The sequence below is a fragment of the Capra hircus genome, chromosome 17, assembly GCF_001704415.2.
Source record: "Capra hircus breed San Clemente chromosome 17, ASM170441v1, whole genome shotgun sequence".
In the NCBI taxonomy this organism is placed as follows: Eukaryota; Metazoa; Chordata; class Mammalia; order Artiodactyla; family Bovidae; genus Capra; species Capra hircus.
In genome coordinates, this window is record NC_030824.1 from 28,685,827 (window position 1) to 28,712,022 (window position 26,196).

Genomic DNA, 26,196 nt, shown 5'->3' on the forward strand with positions numbered 1-26,196 from the left:
TTTCTGCTTTGCAAGTGGCTTTAAAAAAAATGAGACACTAGACTTTATTCAGAATAATAAATTAGACCCTATTTTTTAGAACTTTATTATAATGCTACTTCTTTCATTTCCTTACAAGCTGCTCATTACCATGGTGAGTCCTCTGACTTGCTGTATACACTTGGTACACCAGCTGAATACCAGTGATGAAACTTGCTGTGTTTGAACTCTGCAGTCTAGATATCTCACTGTTTCTTTTTCAAATCTGTCTCCAAGTAGGGAGTCATACATCTCAAACCCAGGAATGGTTACTATACTGAATAAAGGCTTGTAAAGATAGTATTAATTACATATTCTCACATAAGCCTCAAGACTTATTGTTATTATCAATCATTCTCTTTTAAAAAAATTATAGAAATATTGCTGATTTACCATGTTGCTTCAGTTTCAGGTGGACATCAAAGTGATTCAATTATACATATGTGTATACATCTATATATTCTTTTTTACATTCTCTTTCATTATAGCTTATTATAAGATATTGAGTAAACTTCTCTGTTTGTACAGTAGGTCCTTGTCAGCTACATATTTTCTATAGATAGTATGTATTTCAATCATTCTCTGTGACTGAACATTTTATATCTTTCAGGGAAATAACAGAACTGTAGCTAAGTTTTCTAATTCCCCCACCTGCTTTGTTAAACAGGAGATTAATGAATTATAAAGCGGTTCATGACTAATCCTTCCTTATCACAAATAGCCCAGCCCATGAATTGACAGTGCAAATATTTTTGTTCATTTCAAAATATTTTTGTCTATTTCCTCTCTCAATACTGAAGTCCCGTGACTTCAGGCCTCATTAACATAATTCCAATTATTCTATTAGTCAACCCTAATCCATACTCGCTCCTCCTTTGTCTACACAGTGTGAGCCCTGCCCACCTTAAAGGCTGGCCCACAAGCCATATGTACTACATACAAATCACCATTGGTGATTTTATCTGCCTTTTTGTCAAATAAGAATGTTGGACATTGCATTTTTCATTTACACTTAATACATCTAATTCTGATTTACAGGTTGGTATTTTGAGAGCTTGCTTTACTGAAGCCTGGCCTAGAGAAGCTCGTCCTGGCCCACTGTGTTAGTCAGGCCAGATTTTGGATCATCTTAGCTGAAAGCCACCTTCTGGTGGTGGATTTATGAAGGAGATAAAGCTTTCAGGCCCTTCACAAACAAGGTGTTCAATGTTGCTACCACACCTACATGTATCACATAATGAGTACATGGGGTGTTTTGATTTGTTTGCTTTCTGTGTTTTTAAATATTATCTTCATTTTATTGGAATATAATTGCTTTAGAAGGTTGTGTTAGTTTCTGCTGTACAGCAACCAGAATCAGCTACATGTATACATATATGCCCTCCCTCTTGGACCTCCCTACCACCCACCCTCCGCCCTCTACCCCTTTAGGTCATTACTGAGTAGCAAGCTGAGCTCCGTGTACTATATAGCAGCTTCTCACTAGCTATCTATTTTACACATGGTATTTGGACAATTTTTAAGGCCTCTTTTAGTCTGTATCCTCTTTTGTAAAATAAAGATAATCCCTGCCATGATGGATTGCTGAAAGACCAGAACTCATGTGAGTAACCAACCTAGCTCAGGGCTTTGCAAACAGTAGGCACTCCATAAGTGGTGCTATTTGTCACGTGGCTCTGATCTGCAAGGGTTCTCTGCCCAGGCCCTCAGCCACCCGAGACCATCAGTAAAGGGGTGTAGTTTGTAAACAGCCAACGGTAAACAAAGCATCTTCCTCTCATCCTTTTCCCCATTTTCCCTGCTCTGTCCTTCTTTTTTTCCTTTCCTTCCCTTTTCTTTCTTTCTTGTCTTTACAGACTTCATGGAAAACTTCGAATAGATTTTTAAACCTTCCTTCTTATCTCTAAGAAATTCCTCATATTCAACTTCTAAAGCTATATAAACAAGGGTCTGCATTGTGCCAAGCATAAAAGAAGACTGTCACCATTTGGAGAATGAGGTAGAACTATTATAGTTAACGCATTTGGAAGTTCTTAACCTAGATAAATAGTAGGGAAACTATGATTAGAGAGTTTTCGTGGGCAAAATTCTCTAGGATAACATACAGTGCATGCTTCACTTCCACAGAGATTAACCCCGATACCTCAGCGAAAACAGTGCCTACCACAATCCCATGAAATAATTTTAGAAGCAATAAATTATGACTGGTTCCATTTACGCAAATATTTTGATATCATGAACTGACTTGCTTATTCAAATGGACAGAGAGAGATGGAGAGCCACAGATAGAAAGGTCAAGAAGTGGGTGAAGTTTTTGAAGTCAGTGCACGGGGTTTCAGCTGAGAAAGAAGTCGGGGGTTAAGTCAGCTGCCATATGGGAGAACGATCTGTGTGTTTTGGCAGACAGGGAGCACCGTCTACTTGATATTCGAAAATGTATTCAGACAGTGTTCCAAGTGTTGGAAACAGCTATGAGGAGTCACCTTAGGGGGAAAATCTTTGAGCAATGAAGTCTCAAAATGTACTTCATGCAATGCATAAATCCTTTTCTGTTTACCTGACTGTCGGCAGCGCGTTCATCAGAATTGCTGGTTCTATTACACTTAGGGATTGTCGTGGGCTTGAATCATACAGTTAAGAGTTTTAAAATGACAACAGGAACACCTAAGCATCTTAGAGATTTCTGGGTAGTGAAATTTCTGTCCTGTTCGATTAAATTTAAAGGAATCTGAAATATGTTACAAATGAGCTTATCTACAAAATAGAAACAGACTCACAGACCTAGAGAACAAACTTATGGTGACGAAATGGGAGATGGGGAGAGGGAAAAATTGGAACAGATGCAAACTATTATGCAGAAATTGGATCAACAATAAGGTCCTACTGTATAGTATAGTAAACTCTATTTAATCTTTAATATCACTGTGATAACCATAGGGAAAAGAATATTAAAAAGAATACACACACACACGCACACATATATAACCGAATGACTTTGCAGTACAGCAGAAATTAACAAAGCATTGTAAATAAAACATATTTCAAAACAATCAATATTTTACTTCCAATAATCATATATCAAACCACAGTTTAACAACTATGAAGTGATTTCCCCCCACCCATTGGAACAAAAAAGTTATAGTATTATCTTATACTTTAATATTTTCAAATACCTTTTATAAAACATTACTTATTTGGATAAAGGTAAAACAAATCTTAGTGTGACCATAATACACATGTGGATATTCTGAGGAAACACAGATCTTTCACTATTGGAAGAGACTTGTCCTTCCCAGTCCTATTTTATTTTATTTAAAGAGTATTCTGATAAAATAGGCTTGTAATGTAAACAAAGGCATGTGGTTAACAGTAAAGGACAGAGCTAAATCTGAAACATGTCAGGCATTCCAAGCTGGTGTTCTTCCTAGGACCTTAAGCTCTCTCCTGTCCATAAGTGGCCAACTCATCCTCCTAAAAAAATTAGTCATTAGTATGTTACCTGGAGCAAAGTACGCATTTCTCCATTTGCCAAACTAGCAGTCTCAATACTATGAGCACAGAAAAATGCATTTGAAATTTCACCTTGATGCATGAGAAAGAATTTACTCTCCTTACCACCTCCTCCATGATTTTATTAATAGTAAGAGAATAGAAACATACAGCTCTGTGTACTAGTAATTTTTTTCTATAGATAGAAATTAAAGAAGGGCTTCCCTTGTAGCTCAGTCAGTAAAGAATCTGCCTGCAGTGCAGGAGACCCAGGTTCGATCCCTGGGTTGGGAAGATCCCCTAGAGAAGGAAATGGCAACCCACTCCAGTATCCTTGCCTGGAAAATCTCATGGACAGAGGAGCCTGGTGGACTGCAGTCCATGGGGTCACAAAGAGTCAGGCACGACTGAGCGACTAACAAAGAAGGTGTACATTACTGTGGATAAGAACATCTCTCTGTGTCTACATAAAAAGAAGCAGCTCCCTAGATTACTAACCATCCAATTACTCTGAACTGGAGTTCACAGAGGTAGAGTCCATTCCATGGGGCAGGACCCCTGCCCTCTTTCCACTCTGCCCTCCTCTGAGTGGGTATCTAAGAACACAGAGGTCTCCACAATTGTTCTCAAGTCAGGTGGTGGCTTATACCAGTGATTCCCAAATATTGTGGCACCAAGGACTGGTTTCATGGAATTTTTCCATGGATTGGTGGTGGTAGTAGGGGTGAGGGAGGAGGAGGAGAATGGTTTCTGGATGATTCTCATAAGGGATGCACAGCCCAGATCGCTGGCATGTGCAGCTCACAGTAGGGTTCTCACTCCTATGAGAATCTAATGCCACGCTGATCTGACAGGAAGCAGATCTTAGGCAGTCATGCACGTGATGGGGCTCGGCTGTAAATGCAGGTGAGGCTTCACTTGCTCGCCCACCACTCACCTCTTGCCGTGCAGCCCAGTTCCTAACGGGGTTGGGAACCTCTGGTTTACACAACACACATCTGTCCCCAATATTTCATTTCTTCTCATTTGTAGGCATGTCACAAGTACCATAAACCCTTGCTTTAAAGCATTGCACCAAGTTAAGGTGAGGTTCCTTTGATTTCATTTAATGAAATGTGAAAGTGAGGTCCTTTCCATAGCATTTTTCTTTAATTATTCTAATCCAATAAAAGAGCATTCTCTCTGATTTCTATGAGAGACTCTACATACTAACCGAAAATCCCTTTCCTTTATTCTTTCTCTAAGTTTCAGTGAGCAATCAGTTGCTTCTGTCTACACAGGATCAGTCTGCTGGGGCTCACAGCAAGTCTGCCTCATCTGCATGGTGATAATATTCATATCTGAATAGTAGTTACATCATAATATTAATATACACACACTATGCATATTATTATATATTCATATATGCACAGTATGCTTATTATCATATACATATACACATCCTAGTCACATCCTTATATATTCATTTCCAAGAACAATCACATCATTATAACATTCATATATATACTATTCATACCATTATAATATTCATATACATACACCATTCATATTACTGAAATATTCATTTATACATACGATTCACATCATCATAATATCCACACCTGTGTACTAGTCATATCATTATGATATTCATACACATATTATGCATATCATAATATTTATATAAACACTATGCATATCATCATAATATTCACACACATATACTACACATGTCACTATAATGTTCACATGCACACACTCTGCATATAATTACCATATTCATACACACATACAATTCACATCATTATAATATACATACCCATGTACTATTCAAATCATTATAATATTCATATACATATACTATATATCACTGTAATATTCATATACAGACACTATTCATATAACTAGAAATTCATATAAATGTACTATTCGTATCATAATATTCAAATACAGACACTATTCCTATCATACTTATATACATATAATATTAGTACCACTATAATATTCATTGCAGATGGTGATTGTAGCCATGAAATTAAAAGATGCTTACTCCTTGGAAGGAAAATTATGACCAACCTAGACAGCATATTAAAAAGCAGAGATATTACTTTGCCAACAAAGGTCCATCTAGTCAAGGCTATGGTTTTTCCAGTGGTCATGTATGGATGTGAGAGTTGGACTGTGAAGAAAGCTGAGCGCTGAAGAATTGATGCTTTTGAACTGTGGTGTTGGAGAAGACTCTTGAGAGTCCCTTGGACTGCAAGGAGATCCAACCAGTCCATCCTAAACGAGATCAGCCCTGGGTGTTCATTGGAAGGACTGATGCTGAAGCTGAAACTCCAATACTTTGGCTACCTCATGCGAAGAGTTGACTCATTGGAAAAGACCCTGATGCTGGGAGGGATGGAGGGCAGGAGGGAAAGGGGACGACAGGGGATGAGATGGCTGGATGGCATCACCAACGTGATGGACATGAGTCTGAGTGAACTCCGGGAGTTGGTGATGGACAGGGAGGCCTCGCGTGCTGTGATTCATGGGGTCGCAAAGAGTCGGACACGACTGAGCGACTCAATATTCACATACACGTATCACTCATGTCATATTCATGGACCAGGAGATAAATGGTCACATCTTTCCTTCTGCTGAAAACAGAGGTGTCAGCCTGATCAACACAGTGAAGGAGGCTGAGAAGCGGTCTTTAACTTCCTTTTTCTACCTTCATAGGTGAATTGCATGCATGTATGCTAATTCACTTCAGGCACGTCTCTTTGTGACCCTATGGACTCTAGCCTGACAGGCTCCTCTGTCCATGGGATTCTTTGGCAAGAATACTGGAGTGGGTTGCCATGCCCCCCTCCAGGGGATCTTCTCCACCCAGGGACTGAATCCAGATCCCTTATACCTCCTGCATTGGCAGGTGGCTTCTTTACCACTAGTGCTCCTGGGAAGTCCCATATGTGAATCAGGTGCAATGAAATCGTTTAAGCTTAACTTGAGAGGGTTTTATGATATCTTAATTTAACCTTTCTCTGTTAATTGCATAGTAAAACAATAATCATTATGTGAAAGTTATGTGTCTTGATTCATTCTGGCAGAAACCTTAGAGGAGAAATCAAATAATACTTAGAAACAGTTCCATCCATCAATTAAAAATAAATCCTCAGTCAGCATCTCTGCCCTACAAAAGCAGAGAAGGTGGCCTATTTAAAGACTGACTTCTTTTTTTTAATTTTTTTTAAAATTTTAATTGGAGGCTAATTACTTTACAATATTGTGGTGGTTTTTGCCATACATTCACATGAATCAGCCATGGGTGTACATGTGTTCCCCATTCTGACCCTCCCTCCTACCTCCCTCCCCATCCCGACCCTCCAGGTCATCCCCGTGCACCAGCTCTGAGCACCCTGCCTCATGCATCGAACCTGGACTGGTGATCTATTTCCCATATGATAATATACATGTTTCAATGCTATTCTCTCAAATCATCCCACCCTTGCCTTCTCCACAGAGTCCAACAGTAAAGACTGACTTTTTTAAGATGTGGTACATATATACACTGGAATATTACTTAGCCATTGAAAAGAAATGAAATTGTGCCATTTGTAGAGATGTGGGTGGACCTGGAGAGTGTTACACAGAGTGAATTAAGTCAGAAAATATTGTATATGAATGCATATGTGTGTAATCTAGAAAAATGGTATCTGCCTGCTAAGTCACTTCAGTCGTGTCCAACTCTTTGTTAACCTATGGACTGTAGTCCATCAGGGTCCTCTGTCCAAAGAATTCTCCAGACAAGAACACTGGAATGGGTTGTCATGCCCTTCTCATAGGGCTGTTCCCAACCCAAGGATCAAACTCATGTCTCTTATATCTCCTGGATTGGCAGCTGCGTTCTTTACCATTGGTGCCACCTGGGAAGTTCCAGAAAAATGGTACAGATGAACTTATTTGCAGAGCAAAAATAGAGACAGAGACACAGAGAACAAATGTATGGACACCAAGAGGGAAAGGGAAGGATGGGAGGAATTGAGAGATTGGTACTGACATACATACACTGATGTGGTTGTGGTGGTTTAGTTGCTAAGTCATGTCTGACTCTTGATACCCCATAGACTGTAAACCACCATGCTCCTCTGTCCATAGGATCTTCTAGGCAAGAATACTGGAATGGGTTGCTATTTCCTTTTCCAGGTTTCCTCCCAACCCAGGGATTGAAGCTGGGTCTCCTACACTACAGATAGAGTCTTTACCACCAAGGCTCCAGGAAAGCCCTACACTGTTGATAATATGTATAAAATAGATGACTAATGAGAGCATACTGTAGAGCATTGTGGGGGAAGGAGGGGGGGAGAAGGTACAATCTATTTGTAGGACATATATTAAGTTAACCTTAAAAATGCATTCCAATTCATATCAGGTGCAGAAAAATAAAATTTGATTCCACTTATATGAGGTACATAGAATTGTCAAATGCACAGAATCTGAAACTACTCTGGTAGAGGTTAGGGACTGGAGGGTGGGGGTGGAGAGGGCAAATGGTGACAGTGTTTAATGGGGACAGAGTTTCAGGTTAGGAAGGAGAAAAGCTCCAGAGATGGATGATGGTGAGATGTGCACAACATGTAATTACTACCACTGAACTGTACAGTTAAATATGGTCAATATAGCATGTAATAGCATTTTTTACATATTATGTGACTTTTACCACAGTAAAAAAATTAAAGCTTGACTTCTTTAGAGGCAGGATGTGCACTAAATGGAGCTGAGCACAGTTTAGCTCCCCAAGAGTCACAGCTAAAGGAACTGAGGAAACCATGCCATTTGAAAGCCCATAAAGCAAAATAATAATAATTTAACACTGAAGATACAACTACCGAACAAACCCAGTAAAATATTGCATATGCTAAGAAAAGAAAGACCAGTGCAGAGTATCTAAGACTTGTCCACATAGGAATCTTTTATTATTAATGATTGGTGCTGTATTGCTCTTGCTTGGTTTTTCTTTCGGGGTGAAATGATACAGATAGATTACTAGATGGCTAGCTAGTTACATGGGTATTTCTTTGGTCACAGAAGTTATCCACGTGGAAGTCATTGTGCCAGTTAGACAAGCAGCAGGCTTCAGCACTGCCCTGAGGGAAGACACAACAGGAGCTGAAAATAAAGACTAGGCCCAGAGCAGGGTGCTCAGAGATCCCTCAAATTCTCATGGAGTGCAGACTGTCAGAATCTTCCAGAATAAATGCAGGAAAGTCAGAGCTGGGCAATCAACAGGGAAGGTGGGAGAAGGAACGTAGGCAAGAGAGGGTAGTGCTGGGAGTCGAGTGACGAGGTAAGACAGGGAGCAGATATAGTGGGCTGGAGACGGCGGTACTGGGTGAGCTGACATGGTTCTGGGAGTTACAGGATCCATTCTTTCTCCTCTGGAATGTTGATTTTGAACATTTCAAAACATAAAATCAAAACATCTCATTAGCCAAGGGCAGAGTCCCTTGATCTCAGACTTGGTCACATCCCCACCCTTCATTTTAAGCCGTCTTGGAAATGATGACTTTTTTCTAAGTTACAAAAGTAATTGCTACAGAGGTCAAAGGATGACGAAACTATAAATTACGGCACTGAGCTCACCATACTCAGAAGAGTGGCTTGAAAGGGCACAGGCAAAGTCTTCACTCTAAAGAAAGCTTCATTCTGTGGCCAGAAGTGCAGGTAAGGAAAACTATAAGTGTACATTTGAAAGCTGCACTTAACTCCTTTTGGGTCTTAACACCAAGAGCGGAGACGGTTATTTTTGCACCATCAGCACTTTCTGATGAAAAAAAGAAAGTTTTGCTTTCAGGAACCATTTCTCCAGCAATACAAACCACCACTTAATTTCAGGATGGGCAAGTAACCAAAATCTTGCCAAGCACAGTAACACTTGCTCCTGAAGTGAAGTGAAAGTGTTAGTCACTCAGTTGTGTCCGACTCTTGACCCCATGGACTGTAGCCCACCAAGCTTCTTTGTCCATGGAATTTGCCAGGCAAGAATACTGGAGTGGGTAGGCATTCCCTTCTCCAGGGAATCTTCCCCACCCAGGGATCAAACCCGGCTCTCCTACATTCCAGGTAGATTTTTTACCGTTTGAGCCAACTGGGACGCACAATACCTGCTCTTAGTTCCCCCTAGAACAACTGGTCCAGGGACAGATACTTGGTTCAAATCAGCCCAATCAAAACTTTTCCAAAGAGGGTTATGATTCCCAAGGGGGAGGAATGTGGGGGAGAGATGGAATGGAGTTTGGGGATTAGCAGATGCAAACTATTATATATAGAATGGATAAGCAACAAGATCCTACTGTATAGGACAGAGAACTATCAATATATCCAATATCCTGTGATAAACTCTAACAGGAAGGAACATGAGAAAGAATGTATACCTACATATAACTGAATCACTCTGCTGTACAGCAGAAGTTAACACAACATTGCAAATCAACTATACTTCAATAAAATTGAAAGAAAAATATTCCAAAAACTTTTGCAGGAAAAGTTCCGGTCTCATTCAAAGACTGGAAGTGCTAATATCTTGGTGCTTTCCTGATTTGTTCTGAGATTTTATGAAAACAGATTGATACTGAAGCAAATCCACGGAGTCAGAGAAAGAGACAGAGTTGGTGGCATCATTCGAAACCTGGATGAAGCTCATCCTGAAATATTCAAGAACAGATCCAAACATTTCTTTTTCAGTTGGTTACCAGCTAATTACTTGTGGTTACTTGAAATTAAATAATCTTAAAAGTTACTCTTCTGGTATGAATCCCACTATTTTTCAACTGATGTCATTACCTATTGGGGAAATTTATTTTACCCTGGTATTCTTGTTGCAGAATTATAGTATTATTCCCAGGCTTTATGAAACACTAGTGTGTCCTTGGCTCTTCTCAGAGCCCCTGAAAAACTGACTTATCTGAATGAAAAGTGAGGAAGTCCATCTCTTTTCTGAAACAGAGAGGCCATTCAACATCCTAGATGATTCCATGGTTTGTCTTTAATATAAATAATTTTTATTGTCAGGCTTCTCTGGTGGCTTGGACAGTAAAGAGTCTGCCTGCAATGCAGGAGACTTGGGTTTTAGTCTCTGGGTTGGGAAGATCCCCTGGAGAAGGGAATGGCTACCCACTCCAGTATTCTGGCCCACAGAATTCCATGGATAGAGGAGCTTGGCAGGCTACAGTCCAAGGGGTTGCACAGAATCAGACACCACTGAGCGACTAACACTTTCACTGTCTATTGTCAGCAATTTTGAAATTGGTTGTTTGGTTCCTCCCCAGACTTGTGTCCCTGGGGCAAAAGGGAATGTAGCTTTGAAATAAAAAGCATTGATCCCAGCATAGAGTTCCTTTTTAAAACATTTTTATTGGAGTATAGTTGATTTACAGTGTTGGGTTAGTTTCAGGTGTACAGCAAAGCGAATCAATTACGCATATACATATATCCACTCTTTTTCTGATTCTCTTCCCATGTAGGTCATTATAGAGTATTGAGTAGAGCTTCCTGCACCATACAGAAGGTTATTATTGGTTAGTTTATATATAGCAGTGTGTATATGTCAATCCCAGTTTCCCAAGTTCATCCCTCCCCCTCTTTCCCCTTAGTAACCATAGGTTTGTTTTCCATATCTGTGGCTTTATTTCCATTTTACAAATAAATTCATTTGTAGCACTTTTTAAAAGAAAATTTCATATAAGCAATATCATATGATATTTGTCTTTCTTTGCTCTCACATGCGTGGGCACACTCCCCCTCTCCCCACCCTTCCACTCACATGGAGCTTTCACAAGAAAGGAGGGGTGAGAAGTGAGAAATGTGCTTTTTGTGATAAGACCACGCAGAAAATAAGAAGCCAAGAGTAGGTCTGAGGAAATCTCAACAAGAGAACTTTGTGTTTGAAAATAACACAATTTCTTCAACTGTTCTAAATGCCTTTATTAAAGTCTCCTCCAACTTATTTTGCGTGGTTTTGGCCATATTCACTTCCTCATCTATAGACCGGTCCACGCTCTGTTCTGCAACAAAACGCTCAGCTTCTGAGAGCAAGTGAAGAGAGTCCGAATCCATTGGCTGGGGGTTCACAGGTGGACCCTGCCACCAGGACAGTCAAATTCCTGCCTCATCTCCAGGGCATCCCATGCTCCAGGCCAACTCATCATGGGCACATTATTCCCCATTTTTACCAGTCTAAACCTGTTTGGAGGACTATTCCTCTTTAAAATTCTTCTAATTTTAACCAGCTCTTACTGAGTACCCACTAAGTTCTGGTCAGCTAGTGATGTCTTAGCTATTCTTTAGGCTGGACACACGCTGTATTCCAATCCTTCTGGATGGTAACTCATCACTTTCTAATCATGACAGGTGGTGGAGGAGACCCTACATTTGCCCTCGTGGTCTCCTCCAGTGAACACACCCTGTTTGCCCCAAACAGCAGTGACCAGTGTAGGCAACCAGGCTGCACATGACTGGCACAGATAGACTTTCAGGAAAGTCTTGGAGACAGATAATAAATGCTCCAAGCAAACCTGGGTCCCTTACCCCTTGCTAGTGGTTGAGGCAGGCACTCCCCATACCATCACCTATGTGTGTGCTACAAGCTAAGTTGCTTCAGCTGTGTCTAATTCTTTGTAACCCCACAGACTGTAGCCCACAAGGCTCCTATGTCCCTGGGTATTCTCCAGGCAAGAATACTGGAGTGGTTGCCATGCCCTCCTCCAGGGGATCTTCCTGATCCAGGGATTGAACCCACGTCTCTTACGTCTCCTTCATCGGCAGGTGGGTTCTTTACCACTAGTACCACCTAGGAAGCCTACCATCACCTATAATGTTAGACAAAAGTCCTGGGTGTTCATTGGAAGGACTGATGATGAAGCTGAAACTCCGATACTTTGGCCACCTAATGTGAAGAGCTGACTCATTTGAAAAGACCCTGATGCTGGGAAAGATTGAGGGCAGGAGGTGAAGGGGAGGACAGAGGATGAGATGGTTGGATGGCATCACTGACTCAATGGACATGAGTTTGGGGAGGCCTGGCTTGCTGCGGTTCACGGGGTCGCAGGGAGTCAGACACAACTGAGCGACTGAACTGAACCTGATCTCACAGCAAGACTCCCACAGGGCACCTTAAAAAGGCACAGATATTCTTTCACCTAAGTGTTTCTTGCAATCCTGAACAGGACCGGAATGCCGAATTGGAGGTCCATTCTCAGCTAGTCATTCTGAGCCCCAGTTCTGCAGACTCAGGCTGGGAATTAGATATGTATGTAACTTGCTTCATGGGGTGCCTTTGGATGTCTCAGGGCTAAAATCACAGGCCATTTACGCCAAATAGTGACTAATTCTTTTTCCTTTCTTTCACCATACTAAGGGGCTCATGAAAACATTCTGCCTGAAAACTGAATTTAGGACACACATTAATGGGTTTCCAAGGTCATGAATGGCTAAATGTATTTTCTTATTTTATTTCAGTTGCATGGCAATTAAACTAAGAGATAACTTTATTCCTTTTCACAAAATACCTTTTTTTCCTCAAAATTTTATCACCTAGAGCTTGTACTGTCATTGTAAAATTAATGTAAGAAATATATCATATGCTTGAAAGTTACATCTAATATGGGGAAATATTAAAAAATTAGTTCTGAAAAAAATGAGTTTTCGAGGTCTGCATGGGAGGTTTAATTTGTGCACCCAACTTCTCCATAATAAATTAATAAATATTATTTATAGACTGTGGCTAATAAAATACACAGCTATAGTCTGAATTAGAAGGTGGTCAACAAAGCAATCTAAACACAATCAGTTATAGTCATAACTGTGCTCTCTATTTACCATCTTCTGAGACTGGTGGCATTTCATTTTAATTGTCTATTTACTTGTCTGTGTCTAAACAGATTATGAGCTACTTGAGGACACAAGTTACTTCCTGTTCACCTCTGCCCCACCCCACCCCCACACAACCTTCCACAGGGCTCAGCAAGTGCCTACTGGATTGACAGTAAATGCATGAGCTAATCACAGTGTGCATCAGTTCTATTATGAACAGCAGGAAGTGAGGGAAATGTCCAAAATATCTCTTTTTCATTTTAAAGGAAACTAACAATTTTGATCCTCTTAAATTCTAAATATTAAAAAATGTGTTCATTTAGTAGATTTAGCATTTTTATCATTCCCAGTTTTCCACACTGGATGATAGCATTTCTTCCAAAAGAAATTCAGCTGTTTTGGTGGAAAAAAGCCACTGTTTTTTTAAACTGAATTGTAGTTGACTGACAATGTTTTGTTAATTTCTGCTATACAGCAAAATGATTCATTTATACAGAGGCACTGTTGGGCACCCCATTCTCTTCCACACTCTGTCCCTTATGGTCTTTCTCTTTGTAAAATATAATGTACCACCAATCTGTATAAATTGTTTACATCAGATTAACAAACAAAAAAATTTTTAAGACTTTTCCACTAAAAAAGTTCCTTCTTAAGGACACCGTGTGTCACTCACATAAGAACCACATATGCATACACAATACTGAAAGACATGATCTATTTCGGCAATTTTTACACCAAGTGTGTACACGTGCACGCACACACACACACAGACACACCATCCCTCCACTCTCATTCCACACCAACACCCTCCACTATGTTGCCTGTACATCTTCTCAGGCTAGAAAACCAACAAAACCTAACTTGCCTCTGACTTGCTTTGTTCTCAGTAGGAATATCAACCCTCAGTAGCATAAAAACACAACTCCCTCTCTCTCTCTCTTTTTTAAATAAAAGACAATTTGAGAAGCCAGAAAGGCCATAAGGGTCAAAGTCACACACCTCATCCTGCTACCCTGTTTTAAAGATACCACTAAAATAGTGAATCATATTTTCTGGATTCTCCTATGATCCAGCCTTGACAGAATATTGACACTGGGCAGTTTAAATTCTGGAGGTGCACTCTATCCAGGACACATCTATATTTTAGTTCTCTAGTCCTGTCACGGAGAAGAGTCCATCAGCCATTTTAAAAAATTCAACATTGAAGTTGAACCTGAGAATACTATGTCTTGTTAGGAGGGACTTGGTTTTGCTGGCAACAGTGCAACTTCCAGCTCTATGGTGGACAAAGTCAGGCAGAGAAACTCCCCTTGGTGTGTTACAACAAAAATTGCTGAAGAAATGATGAAAAGAAAACCATTGTTTTTCATGCAGTCCTGAACCACCAAGAAAATAAAATTCTTTGAAGTACAAACAAGGAAAGAAACCAAGATTTCGGGGAGGTGAATACACTCTGGGCCCTGTAGGCATCCGCTGAGCCTCTCAGTGTACAAGGGCAATGGGTGGCTGGGGTGGGAGGTTAATGGGTCACAAGTAGTCCCAGGACCCAAGTTGGGCTGGACCCTTGTTCCATCTTTCCCTGTCACTCTCAAAAATCTACCCCTTGAAGGGAGACTACAGCTAAGTGTCAACAGTTAACCTGATGGATAACTTCTCAACAGCCATAGACAGTGGGTGGCATCTTCACATTGTTGAGAAAACATAAGCACACAACCAAAAATCCTATATCCTGTCTGACCGACTTCCAAGAATGAAGGTGAAATAGAGGAATTTTTCAAATACATAAGACCTGAGTATTTCCTACCAACTTCACTTAAGAGACTTTTAAAAGGCAATTCTTAAATAAGTAAAATAATCCTACCACCAAAATTCTGAAATTCAATAAGCAATTATTGGCGCCAAATGTAAGCGCATATAATAGCTAAGGAATTATTAATTATACAAAATAACAATAACAAGTGTTTCACTCATGATATTAAAAAATACAAAACTAATATTCTCAGGAACAAACACATACTAATCAGGAGTGGACAATAAGGATGAAACCACCCAGCTAAGTGGTTACAGTTAACAGGGCATCACTATTTCATTGTCTTCATTATTTCCGAGGTGAATCACTTTATTGTTCATTACAAGACTTCCCCCAAAGAAGCACTGACTCCTTCAACTGAAAGCATCAGCAGTTACTATCTAGCACTGAGGAACTCAAGCCTGAAATTCCCTGCCTTGTTTCCATCAGTTTTGAACTCTTTATGTCCTGATTCTTACCTGACTCTTAATCCAATCTAAGGCTGATAAATCCATTCTGAACCAAACTTCAAATCCTCACCAAAGTCTAGTTTTGTTTCCTCCCCAGACCCTGCTGGAGCTTATCAAGGTGATCATCCCTGTCACTATGCTGAGCAATAGGCTCAGTTCTGTGTTCCTAGTTTAGCGAACTGAGAGCAGGGAGCCAGTGTCCCAGGGCAGTTCAAATGTTCTCAGGTAATGTTCTATTTGAGGAAGTCAGCTAAACATGAACTAGCCTTCCATGTGGAGTTCCATACGCATTTCTAAGGGAGCCATTTAAATGCAGAACTTGGTGCACACTTTTAGGGTAAATTATTGACAGTAGAAAAGAAAAACGGGATGAGAAGACCAACTAAATGAATACAAGGAAGGAAAGGGAGAAACAGCAACATAAGGATAAATGGAATGCACAGAAAAAACAGCAGCACTGAGTCGATAGTATGCATAATCAGAACCAATGTGCTAAATTAAGGACCTAAGCGGTAACAATACAAAGGTTTTCTTAAATATGCTCATAATTAGATTTTTATATCAGACAAGTCATTCTGTATTAACATTCTTCTTGTAAAATTGGAGTCAAGTAGCTTCACAATGTTGTAGTTTAGTTTCTGCTGTATAGTGAAGTGAATCAGCTATACGTATGCAGCCCCTCTTTTTGCAGCTTCTTTCCCACTTAGCTCACCACAGAGCACTGAGTAGAGTTCCCTGTGCTACACACTGGGTTCTCATTAGTTATCTATCTTATATATAGTAGTGTATATATGTTAATCCCAAATATAAAGCTTTTTAACCGAATTTTTCTTTTTAAAGTTGCTTATGATCCTCTCACAAGAGACAAACAAAACACACACACACACACACACATGCACATATGCACAAAGGCCCAGGAAAATTCAAGTAGAAGAATGGAAAGAGTGTGATGCAAATAACCACCACAATTACCTGACACAGTTATATCAATATGAGGCACAGCAGACTTTGAAGTCAAAACAAAACATTAAAAACGATTAAACAAGATCAGGTACCCGATCCTGCTTGTGCCAACTGGCACAATTTAAAAACATATAAAAACAAAAGTGGATTATTCTACAAGATGAAACTGATAAATATTTTTATTCTCTATTAGGGGAATTTGACACATATCTCTTGGGAATTGATACATCAGAAAAAAAAAATCAGGAAAGATACAGATGTTGTGATCAGCACAACTGCCAAAATTGATGTAATGTACATAACACACAGTGTTGTACCCATAATGGAAGACTAGTACATTTGGAAACTTAAAAAACCTCATGTCAGGGAAGTCAAGTCTTAAATTTCAAATAATCATGGACAGACGGGCCAAAACACAATTAATTTAGAAATCTACAATAAAAAAATACAGTTTAAAAGCCTCATGCATTTAACGTGAAAAATGAACAGTATACTTCTATATGATTTATAGTTTAAAAGAAGAAAATGATGGATATTATAAAACATCCTCAAATGGACAAAAATAAAAATACCACATTATCAAACTTGGCAAGATGTATGAAACACAAGATTGAGAAAGCAAAATCATGTTGCAGATATGCAATAAGCAAGCAGTGTGAATAGTTAGAAGCGCTCTACAGAATGTCACCTACAGAACATTCTGGCCAGGATCTTTCAGCAGGACTTAATTATGAAGGCACACACAGATGTGAAATTGAGAGACATTCCACAGAACAATTGGGCTGGATTGTTCACAAATATCAATGCCATGAAAACCAAGAAAAGGCAAGAAAAGACTTCTGATAACCAACCAGAATCACTGATTGATTGCTGAGTTATAACATGATAAGAGAAAAAGAATATAAAGAAGTGATAACATTTTGGACTCATAGGAAACAATGGAAAATCAACTATGCATAGGGTAATAGTTTTATATTAATGCTAGTTTTTGCATGTGACACTGGTTTTGAAAATACACAGGAAATACCCTAGTTTTTAGGTGATACATGGTGAAGGATAAAATGTCATTATGTCTGGAACTTATTTTGAAAGTCGAATTAAAAGAATAAAAAACGTTTCTCAAGGGGGAAATGCCTCTTAGAAAAGTAAAAAACAACAACAACAATAACAAAATATTTAAAATTATATAAGAAAATTTCATCAATATGATACTCAATTTTGCTGTGTAACAACAAAAGTTCTAATTTCAGCGGACAAAGATGAAACAATTTCAACAATAAAGTAAATAAAAATAGCACTGGATTATAACACATGGCATAAAATAAATCTCTGTGAGTCTATACTGATACAAATGATTGAAGAAATAAAGAGAAAAAGAAAGGAAAGAAGGAAGGGAAGGAAAAAGCACAATTTTCCTTTACTAAAGAATTCCAAATAATTGATGTATATATTCCCCTCTCCAGGATGTGTAACAATCACTGTCTGCTGGAACCTGGGCTGGTCTTAGTCACATACCAACAAATACTAGCATATAAAAGGGAAATGTATTTTCTCACCAGGGGAGAAGCCTCCCCGACCTGAGTGATCACTACTAACAGCATCAGTGATGAGTGAAGTTGGTAGGATGCACCTGCCGCTACAACAGGAGAAGAGCATCACATTTCCTCGGAACCTTTCCTCCAAACCCATAATCTCAGCATATTCATAAGGAAACAGCTGAAGACCCTAAATCAAGGACTCTTTTACAAAATACCTGACCACTACTCTTCAAAACTGTCAAGGTCAGGGAAGACAAAAAAAGAAAAACTCACAGATTGGAGGAGACTAAGTAAAGTCTGAAGAATGAATACAATGATCATCCTGGAAAGGATCCTGAGCCAGAAAAAGGTCCCAGAGTGGAAAAAAACCTGCTGCCATCTGTCTAAGTGTGCAGTTCAGTTAAGGGTATTGTATGAATGCTGGCTTCTTAGGTATGCAAATATGCTGTGATGACATAAGATGTAACTGAGAGGAAACCTGGGGATATGGAAACTCTCTGTATCATCTTTGTAGAATTTTTTAGTCTAAAGTTACTCCAAATTTTAAATTTTATTTTTAAAGAAGCAAACTATAAAATCAAGAAGCCAGGGCTCCTCTTGTGGTAGAGTGGTTAACGAGTCCATCTGAGACAGCAGGGGACACAGGTTTGATTCCCTGGTCTGGGAGATCCCACATGCCCCAGAGCAACTAAGCCTGTGCACTGAAACTACTGAACCCCACGCGCCATAGAGCCCAGGCTTCAGAACAAGAGAAGCCACTGCAATGAGAGGCCCGTGCACCACAGCTGGGGGAAGCCCACACCCAGCAATGAAGAACCAGCACAGTCGAAAATGAAGAAATAGAAAAATAAATCAATCTTAAAAAAATTCAAGAAGTCAGAGACATTTCCGTGTGCGCTCAATAACATAATAATAGAAAAGAGAGTGTGAAAGAAGTGAATGGAAGAAAGAAATCCTTTTCAAAAACTATATCATTTTTGGATAAATCTAAATTAATTTCCAGAATAATTATTAAACAAAGATCTTAGGAAGCTTGTTAGACGTAAGATCAATGCTAAAAAATGGATTGCATTTCTTTACACCAGCAATACACAATTAGAAATGTAATTTTTAAAAAGGGATTTTAGAAGCCACCTCTAAAGACCATAAGAACCATATTGCATGGAAACCTGGAATATTATGTCCAGTGAAGTGGAAGTCACTCAGTCATGTCCAGCTCTTTGCAACCCCATGGACTATACCGTCCGTGGAATTCTCTAGGCCAGAATATTGGAGTGGGTAGCCTTTCCCTTCTCCAGGAGATCTTCCCAACCCAGGGATTGAATCCAGGTCTCCTACATTACCAGCAGATTCTTTACCAGCTGAGCCACAACAGAACTGAATGTGGTCAAGCAGGAGGTAGCAAGATTGAACATCGGAATCTTAGGAATCAGTGAACTAAGATGGACAGGAATGGACAAATTTAATTCAGATGACCATTATATCTACTACTGTGGACAAGAATCCTTTAGAAGAAATGGAATAGCCCTCATAGGCAACAAAATAGTTCAAAATGCAGTACTTGGGAGCAAATCCAAAAATGACAGAGTAATCTTGTTTTATTTCCAAAGCAAACTATTCAACATCACACTAATCCAAATGTATGCCCCAAGCACTGATGCCGAAGAAGCTAAAGTTGACTGATTCTAAAAGACCTACAACACCTAGAACCAACACCAAAAAAAAAAAGTCCTTTAAATCACAGGGGACTGGATGTTCTTTAAATCACAGTAGGAAGTCAAGAGATACTTGGAGTAACAGGCAAGTTTGGCCTTGAAGTACAAAACGAAGCAGGGCAAAGGCTAACAGAGTTTTGTCAAGAGAGCATGCTGATAATAGCAAACACCTTTTTCCAACAATGCAAGAAACAACTCTACACATGTACACACCAGATGGTCAATACAGAAATCAGACTTATCATGTTCTTTGCATCCAAAGATGGAGAAGCTCTATACAGTCAGCAAAAACAAGACCTGGAGCTGACTGTGGCTCAGTCATTCAGGTATGACCTAAATCAAATCCCACATGATTATACAGTGCAGGTGACAAATAGATTCAGGGGATTAATTGTGGTAGACAAAGTGTTTGAAGAACCATAGACAGAGGTTCACAACATTGTACAGCAAGCAGTATTTCAAACCATCTCAAGGAAAAAGAAATGCAAGATGGCAAAGACACTGCCTGAGGAGGCTTTAAAAATAGTAGCGAAGAAAAGAGAAAGGGTAAGATATACCCAACTGAATGCAGAGTTCAAGAGAAGAGCAAAGAGAGATAAGAAGGCCTTCTTCAACAAACAATGCAAAGAAACAGAGGAAAACAATAGAATGGGAAAGACTGGAGATTTCTTCAAGAAAATTGGTGATATCAAGAGAGTATTTCATGGAAGGATGGGCAAAATAAAGGACAGAAATAGGAAGGACCTAAAAGAAGCAGAAGAGATTAGGAAGAGGTGGCAAGAATACACAGAACTATACAAAAAAATGTCTTTATGGCCCAGATAATTGCAATGGTGGGGTCACACACCTGGAGCCAGATATCCTAGAGTGTGAAGTCAAGTGGGCCTTAGGTAGCATTGCTATGAACAGAATTGCTGAAGGTGATGGAATTCCAGCTGAGCTATTTCAAATCCTGTCAGATGATGTTGTGCAAATGCTGCATTCAATATATTAACAAATCTGGAAAACTCAGCAGTGGCCACAAGACTGGAAAAGTCAGTTTTCATTCCAATCCCAAAGAAGGGCAATGGCAAATAATGTTCAAACTACTGTACAATTGTCCTCATTTCATATGCTAGCAAAGTTATGCACAAAGTCATTCAAGCTAGGCTTCAGCAGTATCTGAGCCAAGTACTTCTAGATGTACAAGCTAGATTTAGAAAAGGCAGAGGAACCAAAGACCAAATTGCTAATATTCAGCTGGATCATGGAAAACACAAGGGAATTCCAGAAAAACATTTACTTCTGCTTCATTAACTATTCTGAAGCCTTTGACTGTCTAGATCACAACAAACTGTGGAAATTCTTAATGAGATGGGAATACCAGAACACGTTACTTGTCTCCTGAGAAACCCGTATGCAGGAAGCAACAGTTAGAACTGGACATGAAACAACTGACTGGTTCTAAATTTGGAAGGAGTACGACAAGGCTGTATATTGTTACCCTGTTTATTTAACTTCTATGCAGAGTATAGCATGCTAAATGCCAGGCTGGATGAAGCATAGCCGCAATCCAGATTGCTGGCAGAAATATCAACAACCTCAGATATGCAGATAATACCACTCATGGTAGGTAAAAAGTCCAGAGGAATAAAGAGCCTCTTGATGAGGATGGAAGAGCAGAGTGAAAAATCTGGCTTAAAACTCAACATTCAAAAAATGAAGATTGTGGCATCCTGTCCCATCACTTCATGGCAAATACAAGAGGAACAAGTGGAAGCAGTGAAAGATTTTATATTTTTCAGCTCCAAAATCACTGGGAACAGTGACTACAGCCATGAAATTAAAAGATGCTTGCTCTTTGGAAGGAAAGCTATGACAAACCTAGACAGTGTATTAAAAATCAGAGATATCACTTTTCCAACAAAGGTCCATCTAGTCAAATCTATGGCTTTTCCAGTAGTCATGTACAGATGTGAGAGCTGGACCATACAGGAGGTTGAGTGCCAATGAATTGATGCTTCTGAATTGTGTTGCTGGAGAAGACTCTTGAGAGTCCCCTGGACTGCAAGGAGATCAAATCGGTCAATCTTAAAGGAAATCAATCCTGAATATTCTTTGGAAGGACTACTGCTGAAGCTGAAGCTCTAATATTTTGGCTATCTGATACAAAGATATGACTCATTAGAAAAGTGCCTGATGTTGGGAAAGATTGAAGGAAAAAGGAGAAGAGGACAGCAGAGGATGAGATGGTTAGACAGCACCACCAACTCCATGGACATGAATTTGAGCAATATCCAGGAGACAGTGGAGGACAAAGGAGGCTGGCATGCTACAGTGCATGGGGTCACAAAGAGTTGAACATACTTAGCAAATGTACAACCACATAGAGATCATAGAAATAAATCTAAATAATGGTGCATCACATTTCTATAAAGAACAGTTTAAAACTGTACAGACAACAAACAATACCTAGATAGCTGCAGATGCATAAAGTTCTCAATGACAGAAAGATTCTTTACTATAAGGATGTCAATTCTTTTCAAAATGATCTACAGATGCAACACAATTTCAATGAAATTGCAACAGGAGGTTTCAAGGAACATGTTTGTAAAAAAAATACAGTGAAAAGTAAAACACTGAGGATGCTCCAAAAGGAGGAAAACAAAGTGACTTCCCTATCACCCGGCTTCTATAAGGCTACTGTTAAGGGAGTATCAACTTGGTACACAGACAGACACAATAAAGCCAGAGAACAGAAGACAGAACCCAGAAACAGACCACATCAGATACAAAATCTGACCTGCAAGTTAGCTGGCTTTGCACATCATCGGAGGAAAGTGTGACTATTAAATATACAGTGTCAGGACACTATCAGATGCCCTAGTGAAAAAACTCACATAGACAAAATAAATTACAGATGGATCAAGGACTTAAATATGAAAATCAAAATTTAAATAGCCAAAGAGTTCAGTAAAATCTGGGCAAAAGTCACGAGCAGGCATTTCACAGTAAAGGATTTCTGAGCAGCCAATAACAATACGAACATTTTCAATCTCATTGGTAGGAAGGAGAAACAAAATTTTACAATGAGGTATAATTTTATACATATCCTTCTACCCAGAATTAAGTGAGTGCCAGTTCGAAAGGTTGAAGAGAATGCAGAATAATAAAGTTCACATATTGTTGGTAGAATTGTAAACTGGCCACTTTTAGAAATAATTTAACTCTACCTCATAAAGCTCAAAATATTAATGTCTTAAGAACGTAATACCAGTGTTAGCTATGAATGCCAAGAAAGATTTCTTGCAGTTTTGGACAAGAAAAGCTGGAAGTAAGCCAAGGCTTCATCAAAGCAGAAGAGAAAAGGTTGCCTAATTATATAATGGATACTGTACACCATGGAAGGCAAACTATCTGATCTCTCTGCATCCACATGAACTTGAAAAACCTCACATTGCCAAGTTCTGCTGTTTTCACATGCACATCATCATATAAGCAAACACACAGTATTATCACATTGATAGAGACTTCAAAACAGACAAAAATATATTTAAAGTCATTCACAATACACATTTAAGTTTTGCATTTCTCAGTGCAATCAATGATTTATACTCAGATTTGATATTATTCTAAAAAATTTTTTCAAGTAAAGGTGTAACTGTAAAATGTCAGTACTAGAATAAAGTCCCGTCAGTTTGTTTTGAGGCGGAATGTGGCCAGGGTAGTTCTCAGGTTGTGCTAGAGCAGCACTTTGTTACATGGAAGACAGGTTTTATAAGCAGCCTTTGAATCCAGCTAGTCAAGTTTAACGGAGAAGGCAATGGCAACCCACTCCAGTACCCTTGCCTGGAAAATCCCATGGATGGAGGAGCCTGGTAGGCTGCAGTCCATGGGGTCGCTGAGAGTCGGGCACGACTGAGCGACTTCACTTTCACTATAGGATAATACATAGGGAGATAAGTACACATGATAAAATTATCTAGAAAATTGAGAGACCCGGTTTAAAAAATTAGGAAAATGATTTATGTTTGCAGGAATAATAAGAAGTTATATCAAGGAGGCACAAAGGGAAAGGATTTCAGAACTATCGGAAGAGTAACTTTTCTTAAGTCTCATACTGAGTGACATTGAGTCACAGGGGCGTTCTGGACAAGTTTATTTTCATGATCTAACTACTGACATGCATCATACACACACACACACACACACACACTCACACCCCGTCACCTCTCCTGGCACACACTGTCAGGCACCCAGGTATAACATGGCCCTCCTGGCACTGGCCTGTGGGAATGGAACTCCTTCCACTGTCACCCACCCTTGGCCTGGGAACCTCGAGCCTGCTGAGTCCACGAGACTGCTGCAGGTTAACTTGCTACTTTGCAAAGTGGGCCAGATCTTAAACTCAGCAGTTTCTACAACATTATGTAATACTCCACACGAAAAGAAGGCAAGAGGTGCAGAAGAGAATGGTGAAAACCACCTCTGTTTAATCGTTAGGAAAATGGATTTTAGCCTGTGTTGAGTTATAAACTATGAATGAGATGCAGGGTCGCTATTTTATTTCTCTGGCCCATTTGCTTATCTATAAAATGAAGGGTTGAATAGCACCATCTCCAAAAATAGCTAAAATAACTTCTTGTTTTCCAGGCTTAAAGTTTAGAGACATTAGAGGAAAAAATAACCTGAAATGCGGCTATCCACAGAAAGAAGAAATTGAAAAAAGTAACTACATATATAAAGGTTAAAGATACAAATTGTGATGACAGTGAAGTATAAAGTTTATTTTATCTGTATTGAAATATTTATCTGTAATATACCATAAGGAGAAAATTCTCTTTTAACTTGTATGTCAAAGGGAAAATAAAGACCCTCACGAAGAAGCTCAAGTAAAATATTTTCATGATATACAAATGCCAATGAAGTGAAAAATCTTCCGTAAGACCACCCAACCTTGACAAGTGTATTCACATAGGATTTAAAGAGTAATATTTGTATGACATACGGTAGGTGGTCTTTTGCATGGGTGAAATATTCCAGCTGACTTTAGTTCATGAAAGCTTCTTGGAGAATTATGATAAATGTCTACCTAGTCAACTACAATGCAAATCTAAATTTCTAATTCTGCTTTCAGAATTGTATTTCTTTCTTATGATATTCAAACTTCTGAGTCCCGTGTGTGTGTGTGTGTGTGTGTGTGTGTGTGTGTGTCCCTGTAGATATCCTATGCTATGGGTAATACATATCCATGGATACTATTCTTTCTTTTAGTAACTTACTGTTTATCTTATTGATTTCGTTATGAGGAAGCTTTAATGTAAAATTTTTGGCACTGATGGTAACTGTGGCACAACTTACATTCCTTTATTTGGTTTTTTACTCTATTCTATATTTTCAATTGTTTTACTCTATATGGGTTGCTTTTTTTTTTTTTTTTGCCATACATTACCTCAAACTATTTTCAGAAGTAGATGGAAACATAGCTCAAACAAGGATGTAATGTTCTTGGATGATCAGAAAAATATAAGAGGACAAAAGATGGCATTTAAAAATCACACCCTCAAAATGACGCATCTTGAAAGACTGTAACAGTTGTTACTTTGCTGGAATTTCAAGTATGATAACTTACTTGCATATGTCATCTTCTGGGTCTTCAAGCCCAAATCTCTCATCAAATGTGAGCTGTATCCACACATTTTCTTCTACTGCTACTAATCTCCATACCAAGTCCATATTTCTTGGATAAGTATGAGGAAACCTTGGGCTGTGAATACTTCCATTAGTAGACACAGTGATAATTCTCTCATGCTGGGGATCTTGCACACCTAAAAGTAAAGCCAGAAGCAAGGACACACACTTAGAAAAGATGTCAAACATTATGGGTTTCAAAATAACTTCAGAAAAAAAGGTATCTGATACAAGTCCAACGTTTCCCATGAACTGTAATTTCTCAATGATCTCAACCCTTAAATGACCTTGAAAAAAGAAATGAGGTCAAAGCAGTCGTGTCAATATCTTGTATGGGAATTATCAGCAGTCTACAAAGGTAAGAAATTATAAGAAATGTTGCAAGGCTTCTCAGTGACTTTAAAAAGCTAACCTAAGTTTTAAATATCTAAGAGGCGAATACAGTATAAAATAATTTCCAAGTTTATTAGGCATGGCAACATTTTACATCATGAAACGCCAAAATACATTGTTAATAATATCTCTTACTTCTGATTAGATTGTTGGGGAGAAATGAGGGGTAAGGAAAATCAGTATTGTTAAGAAAAAAGTGTTCCTTTTTTAAAAATCGAAATAGTTGACAAAGTTTCAGGTGTATAACAAAGTGATTCTGCTATATATGTATGTATATACATATTTTCAGATTCTTTTTTATTATAAAATATTGAATA

The 26,196-nt window shown here is 39.0% G+C and overlaps 1 protein-coding gene across 2 annotated transcripts in view; it reads right to left on the reverse strand.

The window, feature by feature from the left end:
- The window catches only part of PDGFC (platelet derived growth factor C), a 244,066-nt gene that overhangs the window by 80,145 nt on the left and 137,725 nt on the right, over positions 1-26,196 (reverse strand). For both annotated transcript variants that reach the window (XM_018061475.1, XM_005691309.3), the window contains exon 2: positions 25,428-25,623. In XM_018061475.1, coding sequence (XP_017916964.1) covers positions 25,428-25,623 — 196 coding nt within the window. The remainder of the gene's footprint in view (positions 1-25,427; positions 25,624-26,196) is intronic.